This window comes from Marmota marmota, unplaced genomic scaffold (assembly GCF_001458135.2).
Source record: "Marmota marmota marmota unplaced genomic scaffold, marMar, whole genome shotgun sequence".
Classification (NCBI taxonomy): domain Eukaryota; kingdom Metazoa; phylum Chordata; class Mammalia; order Rodentia; family Sciuridae; genus Marmota; species Marmota marmota.
In genome coordinates this window covers 25,701,224-25,728,075 of record NW_026000229.1, presented here as the reverse complement: position 1 = coordinate 25,728,075, position 26,852 = coordinate 25,701,224, and the positions used below count along the sequence as shown (strand labels likewise).

Below are 26,852 nucleotides of genomic sequence, written 5' to 3'. Positions count from 1 at the left end.
ATATATATATATATATATATATATTCTTTAGATTCTGAAGATTGCTTATAGTTTGTTCTGGCTATTTGAAGTAATTTATGTCAATCACTAATTTTTTGACCATTTAGCTCTACAAGTTTTAACATCCTTTACGTTTTCAACATAAAGTTAAATAGATAGCTTTTGGAACTACCCTAAGATAATATGTATCCCTAAAGTCTGTGTGTACAGGTCTCTAGTAATAAGTGAATGAACTATGGGGCCATATTTTAACTCAACTGAGAACAATAATAGGGTGACAGGTTATCCATGTATATGTCTTGGCTGACATTGGAAGATATACATATACAACCATTCAGCACAGGTGGCTGATTTAATCATGGCAAAAGAAATAGCAATTAAATATGACAATAGATTGGGCCATGTAAAACTGAATATACCATTTTCATCAGAGTTTTTGTGTTTCCTGAGCCACAAATTGAAGTTTTCAGATATCCTAGACCTATAATCTTGTAGATGATTTAGCAAAAATAGTCATATAAGCCATATGTTCCACACTTATTTGCATACTTGAGTGGAAATTACCTCTGCCTATATTTTTTCACCTAATTTTAAAAGTATATATGAAGAAATTGCTGTATGAATACCCACCAAAATAAATAACCAGAATAACTTATCTATATGTTGAAAAGAAGTATAAAGGTTGAAGTAAATTCAGATCATTCCAGGCCACACTCTCCTTTTAAGAGGTGAGGGTTAAAAAAATTCAGAAAGTGTAGTAAATTGAGCATTCAAAGATTATTTAAATAAACAGGAAAAGAGAAGATGATAGATTTACAAAATTTTAGTTAATTGAATAAATTTGTGGGCATACAGGAGAAATTCCAGACAGTTTATATAACACTGTAGAATTTCACAGTATGATTTTGTAATGAGGCAGTTTTGAATTCTGCACACTTTGTGACTTTGGCTAAAACATTTACACATAAGTTACACATACACACACACACAAATACACACATTCATAAACACACCCATCTTTACATACATGAAGCTCAATCTCTATTTGTGAAAGAAGCCACATTGAGAGGATAATTTCTGCAATACTCTGTGGGCATAAATTGCAGTAGAAGGAAAAGAAACATTTATTCTATATCCAAATAAAAGAGCACTGTAAGGTAAAACAAAACAAAGGAATGATTAGAAATACAGGCGTGGCCTCTCTGAATTTATCTTGTGGAATGCCATTCAAGGAAGAAAGGAAACATGAGTTCAACAGCTTTGTCTCAGATGATTTAAGAGTTTCTCATAACATTTTTATCTGATCCTCCTATTTGACAGTGACATCTAAAATCATCCCATTTAACCTTTTCTTTTGCATGTTGTGTACCTTGTGAGCAGAATAAGAAACAGGACATTCCTCGGGAAGATCAGGGACCCACCACCAAGAATTTGGATTTTTGGCCCCAACTGATTACATTGATGGTCACCATCATTGATGAGGATAAAACCGCCTACACACCAGTGCTAAATCAGTAAGTATTCTGTTTTTAGAAATGAATGGGTTGGGTTTCATTCCACTAACGTTAAAAAATGTACATTTTATGCACAGCCTGTATTATGATGCCAGTAAAAAACTTTTCTAAAATTAAGCTTCAGAAAACAGTATTTTTTTAATTTTTATCAGTAAATATCAATTCAGCAATACTATGAATTTTTCAGTTTCAACCTTGTCGAGTATGGTTGTTTGGACATGGAGACATATTTCTCAAGACTTTATTTTTATTTCATCTAGAAAAGTTCCCTCTTTCCTGTGGTTCTTTTCATAACCATTCCATTATTTCCAAAGATAAAAAGTACTCTGCTTCCCCAAATAAAAAAAAAAATGTTATAGAGCTAGTATTAAACATATTCCACTGTGGCTTTTAATAATAAAGACCTTGGCCAAAAAAATGCCTCCAAAGTAGTTGTGCATGTTGGATTTAATAAAGTTAATGCAATATTTAGTAGAACAAGTCCACTTTTGCAACCTATGACCTGTGGTTCTATTCCTCAAGATAGGGTAGATAGGTTAAATTCATGACTATTCTATAAGTTTAAAATAATCATCTTCTCAAAATGCCACTATCTATGAGACCTTTGGCAAATTCTCTAATTTTCCTGGGTCTCAGTTTTCTTCTATGTGAAATAAAGACATACTACTAGATAATTTCCAAGATCCAATTTAATTTAATGTTATACATATTGAAGGTGAAAATTAACAGACTACAAACCAGGAACTCACAGTTGTGTTAACTGGAGTAGTTAGTTGGTAAGACATGAAATGACGTGGGCAGCCAGGACAGTAGAAGTAGGCAAACTATGAAGTAGAACAATGAAGTAGCTCAACAGAGAACCAGTTTTATAGAGTTAAAAGTTTTGATGGATTAAATTAAAATTCCAATTGCAGGATGAATAAAATATCCCAATTTTCACCCTTTCTGCCTCTCAATCATCCATTATCTCCTGCCTCAGTTTCCTCCTAATTGTGGAGGATATGTCCTATCTTCTGTCTGCAACCACTACAGCTTCCCATTTATCTTTTCACTTTTTTACCACTTTTCTCCAGACCTAATCCTTGTACCCACGTTTGATTCCTGCTAGTCACAATGTCTCCTGACCACCACCTGTAGAAACCTCACTATTTTATTCTCCTTTGTTAGGACTAGGTGACCTCTCTTAATTCAAGGCATGTCCTTTTCACATCATGGGTCCTGGGAAGTATTTTGTCTACTTGATATCTGCCAGTTTCTTGGAATAGATTTACTTTCTCGTTCATTCTTTGGATCTTTCTTGAGGACAGAGTAACTGGTTTTTCTAAAGATTGGGAGACCAATAATGTAAAAACAAACATTTTCTGAGAAATACAATTTAAGTTACTTGATTATATTTGATTCGATCATAATATAAAAGTTATATAACATAAACCATATAAAAGTGATATGATTGTATTTGTTCAGATTTTAAGGATATTCTAAAGCTTTTTTGCTTAACTGAGATCATTCAATTTTGTTTCTTACTCATTTTAATTAATGCCTTACAGTGAACTCAAGTGGATATTGAGATGTGGTCTTGGTGGCCAATGTAGCATTTGTATAATTTGATGAAATTTTTGTTCACATCTGCTTTAATTACATAATGCATCGTCACATCAAGTTTCATTATTCATCCCATTGGCTACTTGGGCTGTGTTTCACAGAGTAAGAAATACAGACCACAGGTCTGGATCACAGGAGCTACAAGTTGACTTTGCAGATTCTGAGCCCTCTCCTAAATTTGGAGTCAGAAAATCTGCAATGACACTGAAGTCTGCAATATTTATGAAGAGTCTCTCATGTGCCCTGTGTGTACTAACAGATGAGGCCCAAACCAATTTGTGAAAGATATGTCAAGCTAAAACAGGTTTGGGTTTTATTTTGGAAGACATGGCTAGTAAATGATTAAAAAATACAGGACATTTTAAAATCTCCTTCTGTGTAATCTAGGATTATTGATATAAATAATTTATTGAATGAATTTTTTATTGCTTTTATGACTGAGAAATAATTGTAAGCTTTTGTTAGTTTTTTTTTTCTTTAAAAAGATTTTATTTTATTTTTTATTTTTTTTTAATTTTTTATTGTGGGTTGTTCAAAACATTACAAATTTCTTGACATATCATATTCGACACTTATAGTAATTGTAGAATGTAAACATGAAGAAAAGGATTTCTTCTATTTTGATCACTATATATATTCAGGCATATATACTTATTGAATGAATGAATAAAGTAAATCCTTGTGTGTGAGTCAATATCTATTTTCTCTGTTTTTGCTTTATTGATTGATTAATTGATTCATTATTTAAGCAACATTCTCTCAATTTTAAACTTTTTTTATGAGGTTGCTTTCTAGAGGCTTATACAAATTTCACTGACACTGAAAAATATTAGTCAGAATATTTCAGAATTAGATATAGGTTTTCTCTCTCTAACTGGTTTATCAAGCTACTATTAAATATAATAAAACTGCACATTTTAAAGCATGTAATTTGATTAGTTTTGATATACGCATTTAGCCACAAAACCATAGTCCCTATTGAGATAATGAAGAAATCTCTCTCTTTAGTAAGTTCCCATGTGCCATTGGAGGGGCTGGGTAGTAGGGCACTACCCAGTCCCTCCACTGTCCCCAGGCAGTCACTCATTTGCTTTCTGATGCTATAAATTAGTTTGGAAATGTTATTATTACATGCACTCTCAGATCTGTCTTCTTTACTTCAATTTAACTATTTCAAGACTCATTCATGTTGTTTTGAGTTTTTCTTTTTGAGTAATATTCTATTGTATGACTATACCACAATATATTTATCTATTCATCTGTTAATCATTGTTTGGATTTTTTTTAAGATGAAGTTGTTGTGGATATTTGTTTATTGTCTTCTATAAACATATTTCATTTCTGTTTGATCATTTTCCAAAGTGACTGCACCTTTCTAATACTTGGGACTATTAGTCTTCTAATTTTACCCTTTTAAAAAATTTTATAGCAGTATTTCAAATTTCTTGAATCCTAATATAGTAGACCTTCTTTTCATGTATTTATTTGCAATTCATATTTTTGATGGTTTGTGTTCACATCATTTTCCCATTTCCAAATTGGAGTGTTTCCTTGTTATTGTGTTGTTTTACTGATTTATGTATTCTAGATGAAGGTCTGTTATCAGACAAAAATTTTATAATATATTGTCCTAGTTTGTAACTTTCTTTGTCATTTTTAATTAGTATCTTTTAAAGAGCAAAGGTTTTGTGTGTTTTTTTTTCTAATTCTGATTTGAGTAATCAAATTTATTGACCAGATTATTTTATCGTTCAGGCTTTTCATATGCTATTTAAGAAATTCTTGCAACACCCAGGATCAACTTGCAACATCACGGTTTTATTCTAGATATCTCACATTGAGATCTATCATTCATTTCCAGTTAACTTTTTTATACATGTGTGACAAGAGATTTTAAGGTTCATTGGTTTGCTTATATATATTTATCTAAAATTTTCAGCTCCACTTGTTGTAAAATTATCCTTTCTTAATTGAATTGTTTTGGCACCTTTGTCAAAAAGCAATTGACTATATACATAAGAGTCTAATTCTGTTCTTTCTTTCTATTCTGTTCTGTGTGTGTGTGTGTGTGTGTGTGTGTGTATATATATATATATATATATATATATATATATATATATATATATATATAATCATTACATTAGTACCACTCTTCTTGGTAAAGGTGGTTTTATGACATATTCTCAAATATCATAAGCTTGTTAACTTTGTATTTTAAAAAGCTGTTTCATTAATCTAGTTCCTTTGCAATTCCACTTAAATTTTGAATTTGTGAATTTCTGAAAGAAAAATGCCTGTTGAACTTTTGATTGTAATTATGTTGAATATATGAATCAATTTGGGGAAAACTGAAACCATAAATAGATCAGTTCTTATGGTCTATAAGCATAGTATATATCTCCATTCATTAAGGTCTTTCATTTCTCAAGGCAATGTTTGTCATTCTTAGTGAATAGGTTTTGCAAATTTTTTTCCAAATCTTTTAAAATATATCTTGATTGCTATTGAAAATTATATATTTTCCTTCAATTCTCTTTGTTGGTAAAATACAGTTATTTTATGTATTCCTCTAAATTTAGAAAGGCCATTGTCAGCCTTTCTAAATTTACTTCTATTTTTGTAGATTTCTAATGATCTTGTCAACAATAAAGATAGCCCAACTCATTTCTTTCCAATATGGATGTCATTTGTTATTTTTCTTGCCTTATTTCTCTAGTACAATAATATCTCTAGTACAGTATTGACTAAAACTAGTAAGAGCAGATAAAATATCCTTGTTGTAATTCCAATCTTATGGGGAAAGCTTGGAATCTTTCACCAATATATATGATGTTAACTGAGGGATTTTTACAGATATTCTTTATGAAATTGATGAAGTTTAGTCCTATTCCTATTATTCTGAGAGTTTTTATTATGAATAGCTATTTTATTTTCTCAAATATCATTTCTACTTATATTAGAATAATTATATAATTTTTTATTCAAGTCTACTAGCATGACGAATTGTACTTAACTGATTTTTAAATTTAAACTGAGCTTAGGTTTCTGGGATGTATTTCCCATAATCTTAATATGTAATCCTTCTTATATATCAGATTCAATTTTTCCTTCTATTTTTATGAAGATATTAGTGTGTTTCTTTTTATATCCTCTGCCCCATGCTTGCTATCCAACCAAGTCCTCATACATGCTGGGCAAGTGCTCTACCCATAAGCTATACTCCCATCTTTGCTTATAATATCTTTTTATGATGTTTATATCAATATAATTATGGCTTCATATAGTGAGTTGGAAAGTATTGTCTTTGTTTTGATTATTTTCCAGAAAAGTATTTATAAAATTGAAAATTTGTTTTTTGAGATTTTGTAGGATTTACCAGGAATGTCATCTGGGACTAAAGTTTTCTTTGTAGAGGTTTTTTAGACTAAAACTACAATTTCTTTATTAGATGTAGGGATAATCAGATTACTCATTTGTTCTTCATTAAGATTTTGCAATTTGTGTCTTTCAAATGATTATTTTCACTACATTTTAGTCTTCAAATTTCCTATCATATAATTGCTCATGACATTCTCTTATTATCTTCTTCTTGTCTATAAAATCTGAAATGCTTTCCTCTGTCTCATCCTTAATATTGATATTTTATATCTTCTCTCTTTTTCTTGTTCAACTGTGTAGACATGGATTTTGTTGATATTTTTAGAAAAAACAGTTTTGGGTTTTATTAAATTTCTTAATTATTTTTGCTATTAGATTTATTTGTTTTCTTTATTATTGTCTTTGTTAGTGGAGATAACTATTAAGCAACTACAGCAGAAACCCATTGAAAAAATATGAGGGCCTTGTACATAACGATAGAGTATTTGGGTCAAGTTTATGAAGTATTAAGAAGATAAATCAAGTAATATTTTTTTACTACATTGATGGGAATGTTAAGGAAGAAGGTAGAAAATAATGAAGTGCTTGCTATATTTATAGACATACATTTTTTAAGGTAATGAATACAGAAGGACATATCAATATAAGAAAATTATAGAGATTCGATTACCTATGTGATATTTAAGTGTTATATGCAGGAAGCAATTGTATACTTAGATATGAAATTGTTTTAGATTGATGTCAATTAAATATATAAGGGAAGTTTACTGTATATACCTAAAGAAATAATATTTCTTTGTATATATTCATAAAATTTTACTCTTATTTCATTTGAGATGTTATTATTTTTCCTTCATTTTTATAATGCTTATCAAAATAAAATCCAAAACATATTTCATCCCTTCTATTTGTAACACAACTACTTACAAAAAGTTATCCCTTTACTCTGATTGTATTATCTTTGGTTTTCTTTTAGCTTTCTTCAAAAGTATACATACACTGAAATTGCAGCTTATTTTTACTCTGCATTAAAAATATATATCATAGTATCCAATGTGTTGAGTAGAAAATGGACAAATTTTAAAAAATTTACCATTTCATTTGCAAAGAAGTATGCTGTTTTTATTTCATTGGGGTTATGGGAAAACCCATAAGATATATTATTCTCAAATTGTGTATTTTAAAAGGTAATGTATTTCATTTGTTGTGGTGAGGGAGATTGGGTATAAATTACTTTGATCAGGGACTTTTATCTTGTTCTTTTTGTTCTGGAAATAATGTTCAAAGTAGTAAAGCTGTTGATTTCTTTTTTTGCCCTATGGCTTTTCTAAATTATTATTTTTATTTATTTTTTTTATTGGTTGTTCAAAACATTACAAAGCTCTTGACATATCATATTTCATACATTAGATTCAAGTGGGTTATGAACTCCCACTTTTACCCCAAATACAGATTGCAGAATCACATCGGTTACACATCCACATTTTTATATAATGCCATATTAGTAACTGTTGTATTCTGCTACCTTTCCTAAATTATTTTTTATATTAAAGTGTTATAAAAGTGTTCATCATATTAAAAAGTACAGGGAAATGTACAATACAACATCATATATCCATCTCTTAAATTCAATAGTTACCAAATTTTCTCAACTTTTTCAAATATACTCGATTTTTGTTTTCTCTGAAATATTTAAACAAAACTCAAGGCACATTTTATTTAATTCCTTCATGCTTCAGAATTTATTTCTAAAAATCATAGCTAATTTTTTGGACGTCCCAATATCAGATCACAACTGAAAATAATAAAGTTGGTATTGGGTAATCCCTATTCCACAGTTAAATGCCCCATGGAACTATTTCCTAATTGGTAGTCAAATGTCCCTGATTTTTGTTAAAAATGCCTTTTTATATTTGACTTGTTGCAATCAGGACTCAACTGAGGGAAAAGGATAGCCAAAAAAATTCAAACATTTGTGCCAAAAAGATTTTTTTGACATTACAGTATAAAAGAAAACATAACCAATTTTGAAAGTTTTGACTCATGTAAATTATAGCCATTTAAAAGTAGATCAATTGTTTCTCTGCAAATTACCCAAACAATACATCATATGAAAAGAACAAGAATTAAACTCTTGATGAAATGTCCAATTTTTCACTTCCCTAATTACACATCACAGAGGAACAAACAAGTTGATCCTGGATTTTTTTTTAAGGTTTTGATTTGCTTGCTAGAAAATTCTGATACAAGTAGATATATGTTACATACATCATCATCTTCATATAGGGAACTATGAAAATTGAATGGGATCAGGCATTGCACTAAGCATTTTCGTAGTTTACATAATTTTATTCTCATAACATCGGTACCATCATTTTCTCTGACTTTCAGATGCTGAATCTGAAGCACAGAGGTGATTAAATGACTTTCTTTCTCAAGACCACATATCTAGTAAGAGGCAGATTCAGAATCTAAACAACCCTTTGAATTAACAAAGATATTGATTATAAGGAAAATGATTCCAGGAGTAAGATGATGGACATCAATCCTTCAGTCCAACCCAAACATCTTCTGATGTTTTAATGATTAATCTGGATCTGGTTATGATTATTTGCAACACAACTACTTACAAAAAGTTAAATGGCACCAGTTTCAATAGAATGTAAAGTAATAGAAAAAAAGTAAGAAATGTGTTATCACAGGAATAAATAACCAGTTATTTAGGCTGTCCTTGTCCATCTCCACCCCCTTTCCCATTTCTGGAAGGCATTTCTGTTGTTTTATACAATGTTAATCTCAGTAGTTAAACTAAATTCATCCCCAGTTTTATTTTTCACATTAAAATTAAGTATGTGCTTGAAGATTCAAGTTCATTAAAATAATACCTTAAGTCATAAATGCAAATAAAGGGAAAACAAAAAGATAAAAGGGTGATTGGTTTTAAATAGCATTTGCAATTGACTGATTTTATAAAAAGAGAAAACCTAACTACAAAAGGAAAACTTGTCAATATAGGAAGTATTCAATTAGATGAGCTCACTTACCAATCTATAACCTGATTTTCAGCTTTAAATGCAGTGTTATGGTTTCAGTTTCTCTTTAATACACCTTTCACTTATAAGAGTAGTTTATAATAAATCAATAAAGTCCTGCTCAATAAAATTTATCCTTCTCAGTTGTTCTGTCTGTTTATGATAATGACAGTTAGTTGCATTCATGTATGTCAAGTGTTCTTAAATGCAGAACATCCTAACAGAACCTTTTTAAAATAATAAGCTGAAAGAGCACAACAAACTAAATGTCTCCTGAGTTCTAGCTATCATAAAGTTTCCGTTGTGTAGCACAGAGGCATTAGCACAGAGCCATTGCTTACTCATTTATTACAATGAACATACTTCTTCAAAGACATCTTTGCACATCACAATAATACTTCACATTTAATGGATTCTAATTTTATCTGTTGTGACTAATGAATCAGAATGATCAAGTTTGGCAGCAGTAGATTATGTTTTCCTTATTTCACTAAGAGATTTGCAAGATAATAAATTGGTTTATTAAATTGTTGAATCTCATAAGACTCAAGGTTTAAAATATTTATGCTTTGTATTAATTGCTGCAAATTAAAAACAGGAGATATTCTTATAATGGTAGAATGGATCAGTTATTTCATTAAACCGCCTCTTGATAAATTATAGGTTAAGTTAAGCTATGACTGCATGGAGAATGAAGAAGTAGACTTTACATTAGAGAGTTTAATTTGTATATAGAAAATGTAACAAATTCAGATTAGTGTTGTACCAGAAAGGGGTTCAAGGAGGTCCCTAGGCAGAGGATATCTCTACCTGGACCTTGCAAGCTCTTAAGACAGAAAAGAATTTAAGAATGCACCAGGTTTTATCAGAGGAGCCCTATCAGAAAGTAAAAGGTGATAATCTACATTCTCCAAGCAGAATACCAGCTATCTGAAGAGTGTGAAGTAATGTTTTGGTGATCACAGGCTCTTCTTTTAAAGAAAACTTGTAAGAAGGGGTGGACATAGGGAGATATGTGGGGATGGAATCAACCTGATGACACAAGATATTTTATTATGTTCAGCCGGTCTCTGGATTCTTAGGTCTATGTTGTCCCCTCTACCTGGTTCATAGGTAACATTGTGAATGTACCTATATTATAGGTTCTTAAAATAGCTTACCTTTAAAAAAAAGGAAAAAAGAACATTACATTACCTTTTGTTCAGCCTTTCTAAAAGTGAATGTGTTAGTGCATTGTGTAGGCTCATTAACAGAACAGAAAGCAATTTTCATAAGTGAGTGAATTTGTAGTCACATTAAGATAAACAGATTTCTCGAGTTTGGTAGTAATAGGCCTGGGAGAAATACTGGCCTTGTGAGAAAAACATGAGAAACTTCAACACAAGACTTTCAGATTAAAGTTTTAGTTTTCTCTGTCTTCTTTTGGTCTCATTTCTACCTATCTTTTATCCTTTCTTCTATCCTACTTCAATATGAGAAAGATAAACACATGAATATATATGCATACATTTTAATGGAATAGTAGCATTAATATAGCATTTTATGTATACTTTTTAAACTTTTAAATATATATTATTCCTCTGAGTAGCAAACAGGAAATGGTTGCAGAAAGTTAATAGGTTTTTCAGTTCTTCTTCTATTACAGTTTGGAATTTATTTCTGATTAGCATATGAACTGCTAGTGTGTCAGTTAGGATTTCTTAAGCTATAAAACTAGTTTACTCCTGTGAGTACATAAAAACAAATTTTTCCTCTGCAATCAAGTTTATTGCTATTAATTCTATTAACATTTTTTTTCCTGGTGACTAAAAACTAGAAAACACAAATATAAACTTCCATTCATTTTGTGTGATAATTATTTTTCCATTAGAAATCAATGGAATCTGAATAATACTTTCCTTTATATCTCACTTATAATTAGAATTTTATTATCAACAGCAGCAAAAATTTATTGAATGTTCATTATGTGGTAGTGAGTATACAAAATATTTACTATAAAAATCTCATTTAATTCAAATAACAGCATGTAAAACTAATAATAATAATAATAATAATAATACAATTATTATCATCCCATTTGCGGAAGAGATAATTAATATTTTAAAAGACTACTAACTGCTCTATTGGGTAAATTAGGTAGGTAGGAGAGGGAAAATCAGATCTCTGTCTTCTGAACTTCATTGAGGTTTAGCCTCAGGCTCTTACTGCTGTGGATTATATAGAAGAAATAGCCGGAAATGTGTTAAATTATGGAAAATTATCCCCTAGCATAAATATGTAGATGGTGCAGACTTCTTAGCTACCCAAAGAAAAGGCAACAGTAAACAACAATGGAGGGTGTTGGAGGAAAACAACTTTGCTTTTAAAATCATGCTTTGGAACTGGGAATGAAGCATAAATTAAGCACATAAATTTTGGTGCCAAACTGAAGCCACATATTTACAAATCTATGAAGAAAATTTGAATACAGTGCAAAAAACACTATTATGAAAATATAATTTTTTTTTGTCTCTTAAAAATTGGAAACTTAGGGCTGGGGCTATAGATCAGTGGTGAAGTACTTGCCTTGAAAGTGTAAGGTACTGGGTTCAATCCTCAGCACCACATAAAAAATAAATAAATAAATAAATTTATTTTTAAAAAGTTAAAAAAAAAAATTGGAAACTTAAAGCCTAACTAGCAGTTTACTGGGTACTTGACAAAATATATATTGAGAGAAAAATAGGATGTCTTTCCTCTTCAAGCAACAATTTTCTTTTATTTTTGATCTGTTGTATTTTGTTCACAATTTTGATTTTTTTCTCCATTTTTTCCATAGATGGAATGGAGTAAAGGTATTATTTTGGAAACTTGGTTTTAAAAACCAACATATATTCATGTGTTTATTTGGAAAATCCAAAAGTCTTCCCTGCACATGCCATTTCTCAAATTGCTTCAACTTAAAATATTCAGCATTATAAAATATTTGTATTATAAAATTATAAAATTTGTAAATATTACCAGGTTATGCTCTGGCTTTTGGGGTTACTTAAACTATTTGGAGCAGAAACATATGTGTGTATATATTCTTATATATATGAGTGTGCATATGTATGTATATAAAATAATACTTAAATTATATATGTAATATATATAAAATATACATATAAAATGTTGGTGGTGCAAGGACACTAGGGTGAAAGAAGTTCAGGGAAAGGAAAATATCTTTTCCTTCTAATTTTCTTAGTTCTTAGCCAAGGTCCCAATAACAAAAGACAGATTAACAAAAGAAAAGCATAAAGACTTATTTACTGTCAGCTTTATGAATCATAGGAGCTTTTATAAGAACATGAAGAGCCAAGAATTGGTTAAATCTGAGTGATTTTGTGCTAGATTTGATGAAGAGTACAACTGAGAACAGCTGTTTCAGGAAAAAAAAAATACAGTAAGTATGAGATAAGTGTATTCACTGGGGAAAACAGGAAGACCTGTTCACTCAGATTCCTTTTGGATTCCCTGTGTCCTCAAAGATAAGGAGGCTCCTTTCCTCTGGGTATAGGGATGGCTCCTCTCACCTTTCATGTGAGGGAAGACCTGCAGACTTGCTTCAGGGGAAAATCCAAAAGTCTTCCCTGCACATGCCATTTCTCAAATTGCTTCAACTTAAAATATTCAGTATTTGAAGGTGTCATATTTTGGGGTAGAATATTCTGAGCCCTATCAAAAGAAATATTTTATAATTCTAAGGAAAAATGGCTAAAGAAAAAAAATATAATTTTGATCTGTTCTAAACTTTAAGCAAACATCAATAAAATCCTGCTAGGTAAGTTAAATCCTGTGCCAAGAGTAAATTATAAATTTACATAATCTGTAATACACTGTCACAAATTTAATATTCATTGAGTTATGATCCAGTTTATAGTGACTATGCACTTTTCGATTTCCTTATCTGTGCCAGTAATTTAATCATTGTTAATCCTCTTTGAGTACTTCAGACAACTTTAGAGGGAGGTGATACCTGGGCTGTGTTTTGAAGAGAGAAATAGTATTTAAGATTATATAGAAATAAAAGAGGAGAGAAAATAGGAAGGGGGAAATGACCAGAAGATATCAACATCAAATATATCAATAAACAGTAAGTAATGTGGAAAATTAGACCACGGTTAGTTGGAGAATGGAGATGAAAGAAGTGAGATTTGGAATCAGATGGCCAGGAGCCAAGATAGTCATGTTAAGAAATGTTATAAGCAATTGATGGTTTTTTCAAGATGGTTTGAAATATTATGGTCTTTGTTTATAAATGGTGAATTAGGTGGTAGTATAGAGGGTTCCATATATGGGAAATAGAAGACATGGAGGCCAAGAGATGAACTAACAGTCTGAGGCAATTCTTGAGGTAGGTAAGAACAATATCTGGAGTTAGGGATGTGAGAGTATTAATAGAAAGACAGAGGCAAATGCCATAGGCATGCCAAAGAAGAATCCACAGGAGAGTAGAAGGAAGAGACACTGTGGAGTGTGGCAGAGGTTGATGATGACAAGGTTATCTACATTCACAGGATAAATAGTGATGATGCCTTTTATTAAACTATGTTAGAAAGAGAAATATTTCCAAATGCACCCAGATATCTCAGACATGAAAATTTTTTTCTCTATTAAAGTGTATTTAGCAAAAATTACATCTTGAAATTTAAATTCATAGAGGGTATGGTACAAGAACTGGAGGCCTATGGAGAATCATCAGATACCTATGAGAAAAATCAGGTTCAAAAAAGGCCTAATTGGGCTGGGATTGTGGCTCAGCAGTAGAGCACTCGCCTAGCACGGGCGGGACCTGGGTTCGATCCTCAGCACCACATAAAAATAAAGGCATTATGTTGTGTCCATCTACACCTAAAAAATAAATTTTAAAAAAGGCCTAAATGTTCATCAGGGTTTTTTTTTTTAATGGCTTTTAGTTAGATAAGTAAATATTTTTCACTGTCATTTCATTGAAATGTCTGATATTAGAGTAGGTAAACATCTCTTTTCCTATGTTTATTAAGTTTTTATGGGTTTTTTCTTTTTTAATTACCCATTCATCTCATCAGCCACTTTTTAAACATTCATCTTCTTCCTATAGACTTGTAACAGTTCTTTTCACATGAATATTATGATCCCATTACTTTTTTTAAGGACTGTGTGTATTTTTCCAGAGTGTTGTTTTTATTTTAAGTGGTGTTTTTATTTTTGGTTTAGGTTTTGCCCTTTTAAGGATTTAACAGCAGATATGAGAACCTTTAACCACAGTTTTTCAAGAATAAAAATCAAACTTGATGGTGCTTATGTAACTGAGAAAACCCTGAGACTAACTTCTTATTTTTAGGTTCTGTTTTAAAATTATTCCGTGGAATCTTCTAGATTAAAGAAAAAATATTTTAGAAGTCACATGGAGAGTCTTTTCATATAATAATTACAGTCATTAATTGGTTGCACAATTAATTTTATTTATCCTTCTTCAAAAATCCACACAAATCTCACTTTCTTCAACTAACTTCTGTGAATGCCCATACCAGTATGTTCTTCTGCATCTTATATTTTTGGCTTTATCTTTTTCAGTAGTTTCCACTTACTGCTATATTATATCCTTTTCAGTTGTCAACCATGTTTCTTAGTATCACATCCACTCAAGGGTAAAAAACAGAATGCAAAAGCAGCCTCGTAGAATATCTTTGGCTCTTGTAGCTTGTGCTCTCTGGGCTGTCCCCTCAGTGTCCCTCGGTTACCTTGGACATTCTTCATTCTCCTTTTCTATTCTCCATGCTCCTATTCTCTGTGTAGGTCTTTTTCTGATCCCCTTTGATATCACTGTGGGCAACATCACTTACAGCATACTCCAAATTTCCTATCCCTACTGGTGCCTGATAAACAAAGCTTCAAAATCTCTTGTTGCCAAAATTATTCTTACTGCTGGCCATTTCTGTAGAGGTCACAGGAATCATTCTCAGTGTAACTGCTGCCACTTCTGGTGAGAACCAATCGTGATAGTTACTGTTTTACTAAAACTTTATAGTAAAACCACTGCTTCCCACAAATTTTCGTATCCTTTCACCCTGTATTTTCTTTCATAGCACGTATCCCACTTTTTAATTTTGGGTGCATACTTATTTTTTTTAAATTTCTGGTCCTATTAGATTGTAAGCTTCAGAGAACCAAAGACCCTGTCTGTTTTATTTAGTAGCAAGTAATTGGCCCTCAGCACTTGCTGGACTTTTGGATAATAGCTACTTGTTATAGGGATGTTGAACAAATGGCATTAGCAGTCATTTGCATTATATTACATCTTACTTTATTACTTGTAAATTTATAAAATTTCTGGATTATTTTCTAAAATAAATATGAAAAATTTGATTGAAAGTTTATGCATGCATATGCCTCCTTGACTTCAGTTCCCTTTAATCCTCACCCAAACACAACTACTAACATGTTTTAAATATTTTTTTATATACTCATGAATTTCTCTACACCTTTATGGCATGTGTCTGTTAGAAAAGCATGGTGGATGTTTTCTTTCTCTCGAGAAACTGACTAATCTGAGACTGAGAGGCTGAGAAGCTATTAGGAAGCAGCAGCTGAAAAACCAAGAAGCTGAATAAGGGGAAAGGAGAGTAATGGGAAAACAGAGCCTACAAAGCAGTGGGTCTTGGTAAATTCCACAGCCTTTGGGGCTTTAAAAATCTGAATCCTAGAAAACAATTTGAATCAAATGTTGTCTTGCTTTGAATGGTCTTAGTCCCTAGCTGTGTTGAAGTCTTCTGTGAATATTTTCTTCTGGCCTATCTTTATGTTTATTAATTCACTCTTTAGTTTTAACTAACCTACTATTAAATTCATATATTCAAATTTGTTATAGTTTGCAGCGGTAGAATTTCCATTTGATCCTTTCATTAGTGTCCAGATCACTGCTGAGTTTCTCTATTTTGTTACTTAATTGCTTAAATGTATTAATCATGTTTTATAACACCTTAGCCTCTAAATTCCATTATATTCACCTCAGTGTCTCAGGGAAGGGTACTAGCACATTCGAAAATGTCCAAAGTACCCCAAATAAATTTTATTTCTTAAGAAGATAGAAAAAGAATAACATGTTAAACCCAAAGAAAGTAGTAAAAAATGAAATTTATAATTGATAGACAGTTAGTCACATGGCCACTAAAATTAAGATGTGGAATCTTCTTATCTCCCAAAATTTCTTTAATATTCCTCTCCCTATTTCAAACCCTTGGTAATCAATAATATGCCTTTTTAACCTATATTTTTACCTTTCCATATGAACTATAAAGAGAATCAATTAATACATAGGTTTTGAGTCTGGCATCTTTTAATTAGCATGCTTCATTTTTTTCCTCATCCACAGTATCACATACATCAGTAATTTACTTTTATTGATTAGCAGCATTCCATTTTATGGATCTATCACAGTTTATTCTTTTATTGCTAAAATATTTTAATTATTTGCAGATTTTGATGACTGTGAAATAAACTACTAGAAATATTCATATATACCTTTTGGCATAAACATAAATTCACATTTCTTTTGGATAAATACCCTGAGTGGGACTGCTACAAATGTATATAAGATATTGTCAAACTATTTTCCAACATTACTGTAACATTTGGCATTCTCAGCATAAATGTGCTAGTTCCATCTCCTCTATATTCTTTTGTATCTTTGCCAGTGCTCTGTATTGTCAAACTTTTGTTTTTGCTTTTAGTTTTTGTTTATTTTTTAACGATTCTAATAGACAAACTATGGATTATATAGTAATTTTAATTGGCATGTGCCTAATTACTAATGATATCTAGCATATTTACATGTGTATTTTTCCCATCTGGTTTTCTTTCTTCCTGAAATGTCATTCAAATCATATGCCATGTTTTAATTGAATAAAAGTTTTCCTCTTGTGGAGACTTGATATAATTTGTATATTCTGGATGCAAATTCATCAGACACATTTTTTATTAGAGCTTTATAGTTATACATAGTTGTTGGGTTCATCTCAACAAACTCGTACATATATGGAATTGGATTTCAGTTCATGATCCCCCCTTTTCCTTCCCCTTTTCCCTCCCTTCTTCCCTCTCCTCTCTCATTCTCCTTCTTCTAGATTTCCTTTTATTCATTTATTTATTTATATATTGTTGGCTCTTTCTACTTATGCATAAAGGTGAAATACCCTGTGGTATATTTATTTATGTTCAGAACATGATTTTTTAAAAATTTATTCTGCATTGTCTTCCCTTACTTACCCCTCCACTCTGCTTCTTCATCTCCTTCTTCTACATTACTGATCTTCCCTTTATCTTTATGTTATCCTATTCTTCCTTTCCCCTTTCCTTTATTGTTCTCTAGCATCTGCATATGAGAGAAGATATTTGACCCTTGATTTTCTGAGTTTGGCTTATTTAACTTAGTGTGATGTTCTCCATTTCCATCTATTTATGGAAAATGCCATAATTTCATTCTTGTTTATGGCTGAATAGAACTTCATCGTGTGTGCGTGTGTGTGTGTGTGTGTGTGTGTGTGTACTACAATTTCTTTACCCATTCAACTATTATGGGCACCTGGTTTGATTTCATAATTTTGCTATCATGAATTATACTTCTATAAATGCAGAGGTAGCTGTATTACTACAGCATGCTGATTTTAGTTTTCGTTTGTTTTTGTTTTTGTTTTTTGGATAAATAGCAAGGTGTGGGAAAGCTGGGTCATATGGTGGTTCCATATCTAGTTTTTTGAGGAATTTCCATTCTTCTTTTCAAAGTGGTTGTTCTAGTCTGCAATCCTACCAACGATGCAAAAGCTGACACATTTTGAAAACATTTTTCTCCTGATCTATGTCTTATCTTTCCATTTTCTCAGTAGTATCTTTTGAAAATTTGATTTCATTTAATTTATGATGTCCAATTTATCACTATTTTATTTATAGATTGCACTTTCTGTGCCACATCTAAGCAAACATTGTCTAATATAAGATCACAAAGAATTTCTACAATGTTCTGTTTTAGAAATTTCATAGTCCTAGGTGTGGCATTTAGATCTGTGATCCATTTTGCGTTAATTTGTATATGTTATAAAGTAGGGACAGAGATTCACTTTTCTTTTATGCATGTAATATCCAATTATTCTAGCATCACTTATTGAAAAGAGTGCATTTTCTCTATTGACTTACTTTTTCACCTTGTTGAAAGGTGAGTTTGTATTTGGAGATGTAATGGATTGATTACTCTAGTTTCATAGAAAGCTTTAAAGATAGGCAATGTAAGTCTATCAGCTTTTTTTTTTAATTTTATCTTGGCTCTTCTAGAGTTTTGCATTTACCATGTCAATTTTAGAATCAGCTTGTCATTTCTACAAAAATGTCCTCTGGAATTCTGATCGTGATTACATTGAATCTATACATCAATTTGAAAAATTGACATTCTAGTAATATTAAAGTACCAATCCATGAAATCCATGAATACATTATTTTCTCTATGTAGGTATCCTTTGATTTCTTTTTTCAATATGATGAAGTTTTCTTTATATGTATATATATATATATATATATATATATATATATACACATATATATATATATATATATCTTGTATGTATTTTTATATTTGTATAAAGTATTCAAAAGTATTGTTGCAACTATAAATAACACTGTCATTTTAATTTCAATTTCTAAGGTTCATTGTACATATATAAATTTTGTATTTAATATAAATTTATATACTGAGAAATTATTTTTAGTAGCTTTTCTTAATACTTTGTTAGACATTTTTAAAGAAGACAACTTTTTAGCAGTATTTTGGCCATTTTCTATGTACAAAATCATGGTGACCACAAAATGCTATTCAGGGTCATTGGACCTATCCTCAAAATCAAGACATAGGAAGATGGAGTGTTTGATAAAACTGAAGGGGCTCTTTAGGCACAAACTCATTACAAGAAATTCTTGGAGAGGCCTGAGCATCATGACTTTGGCACCAACATAATAACATAACTTAATATAAAATGTCTACTTTCCCATCACCCAAAAAGTTTTTAGCACAGTACTCTGGTGTGTGTATATGTGTGTACTTCTCTTCCTCTACTTATGAATGTTCATAAGCAAAAGTATTTAAAAGTAAGCTACCTCACAGTAGTTCATAAATACTTTTGCTTATGAAATTTCTCACAGCAGGTATTTCACAGCAAGTTATTTTTATACAAAGAAAATAAAATATAATGCTAAAAACTAATTTGTATGCATTTAGTTTTATTAATTTTTAACCATGAGAAGTTCAGAGGTTAAATATTTGATCAATGAAAAACTTCTGCATTTAAGTTTCAAAATACCAATTGAGATCGTGTGTATGTATGTGCGCGTGCACTCGCGCTTGTTGGTTTTGTTGCAGGCATATTCCTCTTTTTGATACACTAATCAAATGTACTTCATTTTAGGTTTCCTCAAGAACTAAATATGGGGAAAATAAGTGCTGAAATCATGTGGACTCTTTTTGCTCTCGATATGAAATATGCTCTAGAAGGTAAGTACAAAATCTATACTTATTAGAATGTTTGCCTTAATTAAATTGTGATTTATGTTCTTGACTTTAAACATAAGGAATTAATTCATTAAAAATATTGACAATTGTTATCATCTTAGTTTAAAAACGTATTTTCACCTGGTAAGAAGATAAAGGTCTCAGAGCATTTGAAAGTCCTATAGAAGTAACAAATGCTTTAATCAGGTGGCCTAAATTGCAGGATCATATGGATAATTCTCTGTAGGATAATGGTCAGATAGGAATATTTTGTGGCAGTTTACTTACTAAGGCTGCCGTATTGAGAAGTGGATGAATAGTACAAGACCAGGTATTTATCTATATGGACTTGGAAATAGTATCCATGGGTGGCAGGAGAAAGTATTAACTGAAGCTCACACAAGAAAATGCCAAGGGTTTTCATCAAAACATTCCACTCTCGACAAGTCCAAGTCATACAATGTAAAACAAGAAAAATACAGCTGTAAGTTCAAACATTTTTATAAATATTGTTTGAGCACCTACACTGTTAAGAATTAGTGATGGGATCGTAAACCAGCTTCCTGTCTCCTAAGAACTCACATCCTATAGAAAAATGTCTATGTACTTACTCAACAAACATATATTGAGCCCATAGATACTAAATTAGCATGGGTATACTCTGTGTGTGGGATTCAGGAGTAAATCAGATAGCCACAGTCCCTGCCTTCAACAAGACTACGTAGAAAGTTTCAAGTATTGCTACAAGCAGACAGTTGCAATGTGGAGTAGTCAAGGTTAATGATGATGGAGTGACTAGAAGAGAGGAACCTAAATCAGACTTTAGAGAAGCAGGCAAGGCAGGCTTTCCAAAAGAACTTCCCCTAAGAAAAATTGATCTTGAAAAAAACCCAAATGAGAAGTAGGAGCAAGAAACCTCCTGGCAGAGGACCAAGCAGTAACAATTAGTACAAGTACAAGATGCACTTGAGAACAGAGAACACAGTAGAACTGGCTAGAAAGAGGTAGTAAGAAGTGAGTCTGGGAAAAAATGGCAAGGACCAGAATACAGGGCCTTGTGGGCCAGGGTGAGGAATTTAATTCCACACCAAGAGAAATGAAGGACCATAAACAGTCTTCAGCAAGGGCATATCTTATTCAGATTTGCAACTTAAATCGTTTTGATTGGCGGGGTAAGCCTGGTTGGGAGTTCCTGCTCACTGTGCCACTGCTTTTTACCGTTGTCCTAAAGGAAGCTTGAGGCTAGCAGATGCAAAGGGAACATTCAAAAGTGTTTCTTAATTGAAAAGTAAGATACACAATAGTTTATAAACTGAATTTCTGGGAAAGTCAGGGTATCCCACCCACAAATAGAGAATTTTATCTGATCTTTAAAATTGCACCAGTATTGCTCAGAGGCACAATCTCCTTTTGGTGCAATGAGGTGTTCCTTCTCCAGTGTATAGATGGCCCAGCCCTCTCTGCCTCTGCCTCCTAATATCCACATCTTTTTATACCACTCATCTGTAACTGTCTCTTGGGGATCCAGAAAGTCTCCTAAACATCAGGCAAGAACCACCAGCCAACTAAGCAAGGAAGTTCCTTAGGATAACATTTATTCCTCTGGGTCTATCTCCTGCATACTCCCACCCTCCTTGAATATCTATCAAACACTTCTAACCTTATGGAATCAGCACAGAAATCTTAATCTCCTCTGTCAAAACCTACTTCCTCTCCCCTACTTCCTGTTGGAATTATGGGCACAATCGTGTGGGAATTGTCATCAATTCCTGTCTTGTCCTCCCCACATTCACAGTTCACTCCTCCATTAGGGCTTTTACACCAGCTGTTCCACTGCCTGGCTTTCTCTTCCCACCAACCTTTACAAGCAGCTGTGTGGGACTCAGCAGATGTTACACAGTATCTATAATTGCCAAATAATTTTGTTTTAACCTTCTCTATGGCAACATAGTATTGTCTTTCATTTGTTTGTTTATGATTGTTCATTTGATTATTTCTTGTGTTTCTTCTTCATCATATTGTTAAATCTTGTCTTAGATTTTTACTATTATAACTATATTGCCTAGAGTGACGCCTAGAAAGTAAAAGTTACTCATGAACTACTCATTGAACCAAGACTACCAGGTAGTCCCTTCTCAATGAAGTAATGGAAAGGGTGATAAAGGAGATGTATATTCCAGACCTTTTGCTACATGATCTTAGAAACATTCAAGTGATGTGTTTTACTGTCCTCACCTGAAAAATGAAAGGTTCCTGTGGGATCAGAGGACTGGGTAGTGGATGGCTCCCCTCATACACATTACAGAGGTACCTGAAATATTTGGAATTAGCAGGCATTGGTTGCTAGTACACATTTGGCTGGGCTGAGTCCCTGTTTTGCTTACATAGAAACATGTGTGCAACTACTTGACTATTTTATGTAATCTTCACTTTAACATAGTAATTTTAGACAAGTATAATATTTATGTTAAGAAATATAAACCTCAAGATTTTATTATAATTGAGACAATTAAGTTAGGAATGCTACAGGTGAAATACCTGCAACTTTGATTGGTTGATTATTGATTATGGGTTAATTTTGTACTCAATACCAAAAAAAAAAAAAAATGCTGAGGTTGTATCATCAAAAGTAGCACAATTTCAAGGAATAATTAAGATGTTGTGATTTTTATTGGCTTTTTGGAGACAATAATCTCTTTCTGAACAAGAATTTTTATTTGTTTGATTTCCTAACATATCATATAAGTCACCTATTTGTACAATTCAATAGTTGTTACATTTGCATATTTATACCTATTTTCAGGGATGCATAATTAGTAATGTGAGGTAATCACTTGGAATGCAGTTAATAGTTTATCCCTCTTCCATTAGAATAAAAGGTCTTTTTGTTTGTTTGTTTCGCGATTATATCTGTCACCTTTATATTCACTGAATCTTAATACAAATTCAGTATGTATTTATTTATTTCAGTCAAACTGGAATAGGGACAACCCTGTACAGAGAACCTTGCAGACAAAGCCAGTATACTTACCATGTTCCAACTGAATGTGTGTAAAGATTTGAGAGTCTAGGGAACACAATTCAGAAAGCTTTATCATTTAACTTGCTCTGCAGCTTGGGCAATTCATGCATAACCTTTCCAAACATTAGTTTTCTTATCTATAAAATGGTGATAATAGTTCCCAGGTTGGTATGAGGATCAAATGATATTTTAATGAACTTTGCAAACTCTGAAGCACTGTGTTAATGGAGGATGATGTTGCAGTTATGCAAAGGGAAGAAGACATGTCAGTCTTGAAATGCCCCCTGTAGGAGTCATTGAAGGTTTTATCTTCCAGGAGGAAGTTTACAAACACATGACAATCTGATCACTATCTCTTCCTCTTCCCTTTTGCCATTTGGATTTGGTAGGTGACTTTAAGAAATGTGTCTTTATTTTAATGTGGCATGAACAGTAATTATTAGAGAAAAATGAGAACTAACAGTATCTCAGGAAGTGGAAAGCATATACTTAAAAACAGTCCTCTAGCAAGTTTTTTTTTTTTAATGCATTGATAGTACTGTTCTTACTCTGCCAATTTGCCTTATAGAACACTGTAAAATTAATTGACTGTAGAACAGTTCTTCAAGCTGCTGACCTAGAAAGACTCTGTGTTGTGATTATATAATTTGGGCTACATAATTCGTCTTGTGATTAAAGCATCTGAGCCTGACTCGTGAGCAACCTCTGATGAAGTCAGGTCAACAGAGCAGAGCTGGCTGGAATTCGTGGGCTTGCAGCTTTTGGGTGTAGCTCTTTGTTTTACTTCACGAACTCATCAGCTGCTACAAAAGAAATAATTTAATTAAAATACAAAAAACGTCTTTACCCACAACTTTGTTCAACCTATATGAGCCAACTTATTTTGTTTTCATACATGACCTTAATCACCTTATAATTAGATAAACAATAAGTGATATAATCACTATGAAGTTAAATTTTTGAATGAAAATATGATAAATTATGTAATAGAAAAAAATTACTCATCATTAGAAAAGAGAGTACAGGAAGGAAAATTTTCCTATAAAATGTCTTATTTTATATTGAAATGTAGTTGGTTATGCAGACTTTCTAAAGATTTTCTAAAACATGGGTTTTACAGTTATTTAGACCAAGATTTTACTTCACGCTCTACTACTTTTCATTTACTTATTAGTGATGATTTTGAACAATATCATCAACTTACTAATCCTGTTTTTGCATTTGCAAACTAGGGACAAAAATATATAATTTATAAAGGAGTTGTAAAAAAGACAGATATGAGGGTTAGGGAGAGTTAATTTTCTAGCACATAATAAATATTCAACAAATGCTAGTCATTATGATAATAAGATTATAATTTTGTAAACAAGAACTTGGAAACAATTGACAATAGTGTTAGAATGTCTAGATGCTTGTAAGTGACTAAAATGTTTCACTGATAACTGCAGAGCCCTGCAAACATTATATTTGTCATCTTGGCTGCTTGGTGATTCTTAAGTTGGGCACTTCCTGTATAGCACACTATTTGTCTAACATATGTATATTTCTTCAAAGTCTCTATAAAGTCCTGAGAGGTCCCAACATGTGGTAGGTGGTTTCTAATGAACGATTCTGTAAGAGTGCTTGAGATTCCTTAAAACACCGGTTCTTAAATGGGTTTTTGGCTGAACTTCAGGTCATATTCTGAAATTGCATCAAGGGAAGGGTGTGTATTATACTTGTCAAATTCTCAGCTGACTCCTTAAGTAAAAGAAAACAATTAAAACTCACTGAAAAATAAATTAGTTAAAAACGACTTTTACTTAGGTAACTCAGAAATTGAATTGGTTGCAATTTGTAAAACAAAATCATCTTTCACCTGGCATTAGTAAAGTCTCTCAGATCAATGCTCTTCAAAATTCACTGTGCTCAGAATCACCCGGGAATATTATTAAAATGCATTTTCTGACTGAAGAGACTTGGAGTTGAGGGGGAAAGCTTTTCTCCATTTCCAACAAATCTTGAAGTAATGGTCACCATGGGCTGAGTGGCATCGAGGCTTCAACATTGTAGTTAGATGTAATGTCTAAATTCTGGTAATTCTGTCTTCTTATCACTAATCTTTGTCATCTGTTGCTTAGGTATCCTGTTGGACCTCACCATATGGTGATGATTCTCAGACTGGCTCTTTATAATGTTTTTGGCAGCTCACCCTTGTAACATGCACAGCTGTTGCCATGAACTTTGTATTCTCTGCTTCATGTGCAGTCTTTTTTTGACTTACAAATGTTTGTGTACTCAATGCCTCATGGAAGTCCTTCCCTTCCGTCACATGTATGTTGGGGGGCTTCTCTAAAATCACTGTGGTCTCTTTTGATTGCCATTCACTCAAATATAGGTCCCAGATTACCCACTGAATTTAAGAATATTGTTCTTGACCATGTCACCACAAAGATAATGGGCCCCTAAAGGCATGATCTGTCTCTCCTGGTCTTCCTGGGTACCTTAGTTATAAAAAATGAACTACCCTGTCGCCACTAAAGTTTCTCTAGCCTCACTGTTTTTATTCTCAGACCTAACATCTTTCTGGTCAACCTTATACTTGGTCTGCCGCAGACTAGTAATTTCATATGTGACATCTTTCTGGCTTACATGCTGATCCTCAGGACTACCATCACAAATCTCTGGTTGCCAATTTATCTTGATCCTCATCTTTTGGTAGAAAAAATTATTACTTTCTGCAGTTAATATTACCTCTCTGGTAACATCTGACATTTCTTATTTCTATATACTGACAAGTATGACACTCATGAAAGAAAGTAAGAAGACACAACTAAATGGGAAGATATCCTGTTTTCATGGATTGGAAGAGTAACATTCTTAAAATTTTCATTCTAAATATTTATATTTAACCATTTTAAAATATCATTTTTATTACATTTATAGAATTAATGTAATCCCCACCAAAAGTCCAATGGTGTGCTTCACAAAAATAGGAAAAAAAATTATCTTAAAACTCATATGAAGCCACAGAAGATCCTGAAGAGCCACAGCAATGTTGAGCAAAAATAAGCAAAGCTGGTGGCACCACACATCCTGATTTCAAAATCTACAAAACTATAACAATAAAAAAAAAAAGTGGCACTAACATTTTTCAAAAGGCACATAGACCAATGGAACAGAATAAAGAGCCCAGAAATAAATCAACACATATGTGGTCAAGTAATCTCTGATAAGGTCACCAAGAATATATATATTGAGGAATGCTGCAGCCTGGCTGGCTGGGCAAACTAACCAGGGGGTGACGAGGAACTTGTGTAGATGATACAACAGGAGTGGGAGCCGTTAATTGTAGGACAACAGAGGTATTTATACATTTTACACAGCTTATCTTAATTAGCATAAACTAGATACATCAGTCAACCAATAAGAAATCTCCACACTTAATGGCTCGCTGGTGTTACTTCACAAACCACTCCCTCTGGCATTTTGCCAGGCGCCATCCAGACTTGTTTACAGACTCTAACATTTCTCTGGCAAAATGTCAGGCGCCATCCTGACTTGTTTACAGACTCTAACAGAGGAAAAGATAGTTTCCTCAACAAATGGTGTTGGGAAAACTGGATATTAACATGAAAAAGAATGAAATTAGACTCTTATCTTGCATCACATAAAGAATTAGCTCAAAATGGATTAAAGACTTAAACATGAAGCCTGAAACTCTAAGACTCCTAGGCAAAAAAAAATTCCTTGTCTTTGGTCTTGGCAATGATTTTTTTTTTTTTTTTTTT

General features: G+C 32.2%; 1 protein-coding gene across 5 annotated transcripts in view; it reads left to right on the top strand.

Moving 5' to 3' along the window:
- Unc13c (unc-13 homolog C) overlaps positions 1-26,852 on the top strand; it is a 583,769-nt gene that overhangs the window by 376,741 nt on the left and 180,176 nt on the right. For all 5 annotated transcript variants that reach the window (XM_048793668.1, XM_015480644.2, XM_048793667.1 and 2 more), the window contains 2 exons: positions 1,381-1,514; positions 19,978-20,063. In XM_048793668.1, coding sequence (XP_048649625.1) covers positions 1,381-1,514; positions 19,978-20,063 — 220 coding nt within the window. The remainder of the gene's footprint in view (positions 1-1,380; positions 1,515-19,977; positions 20,064-26,852) is intronic.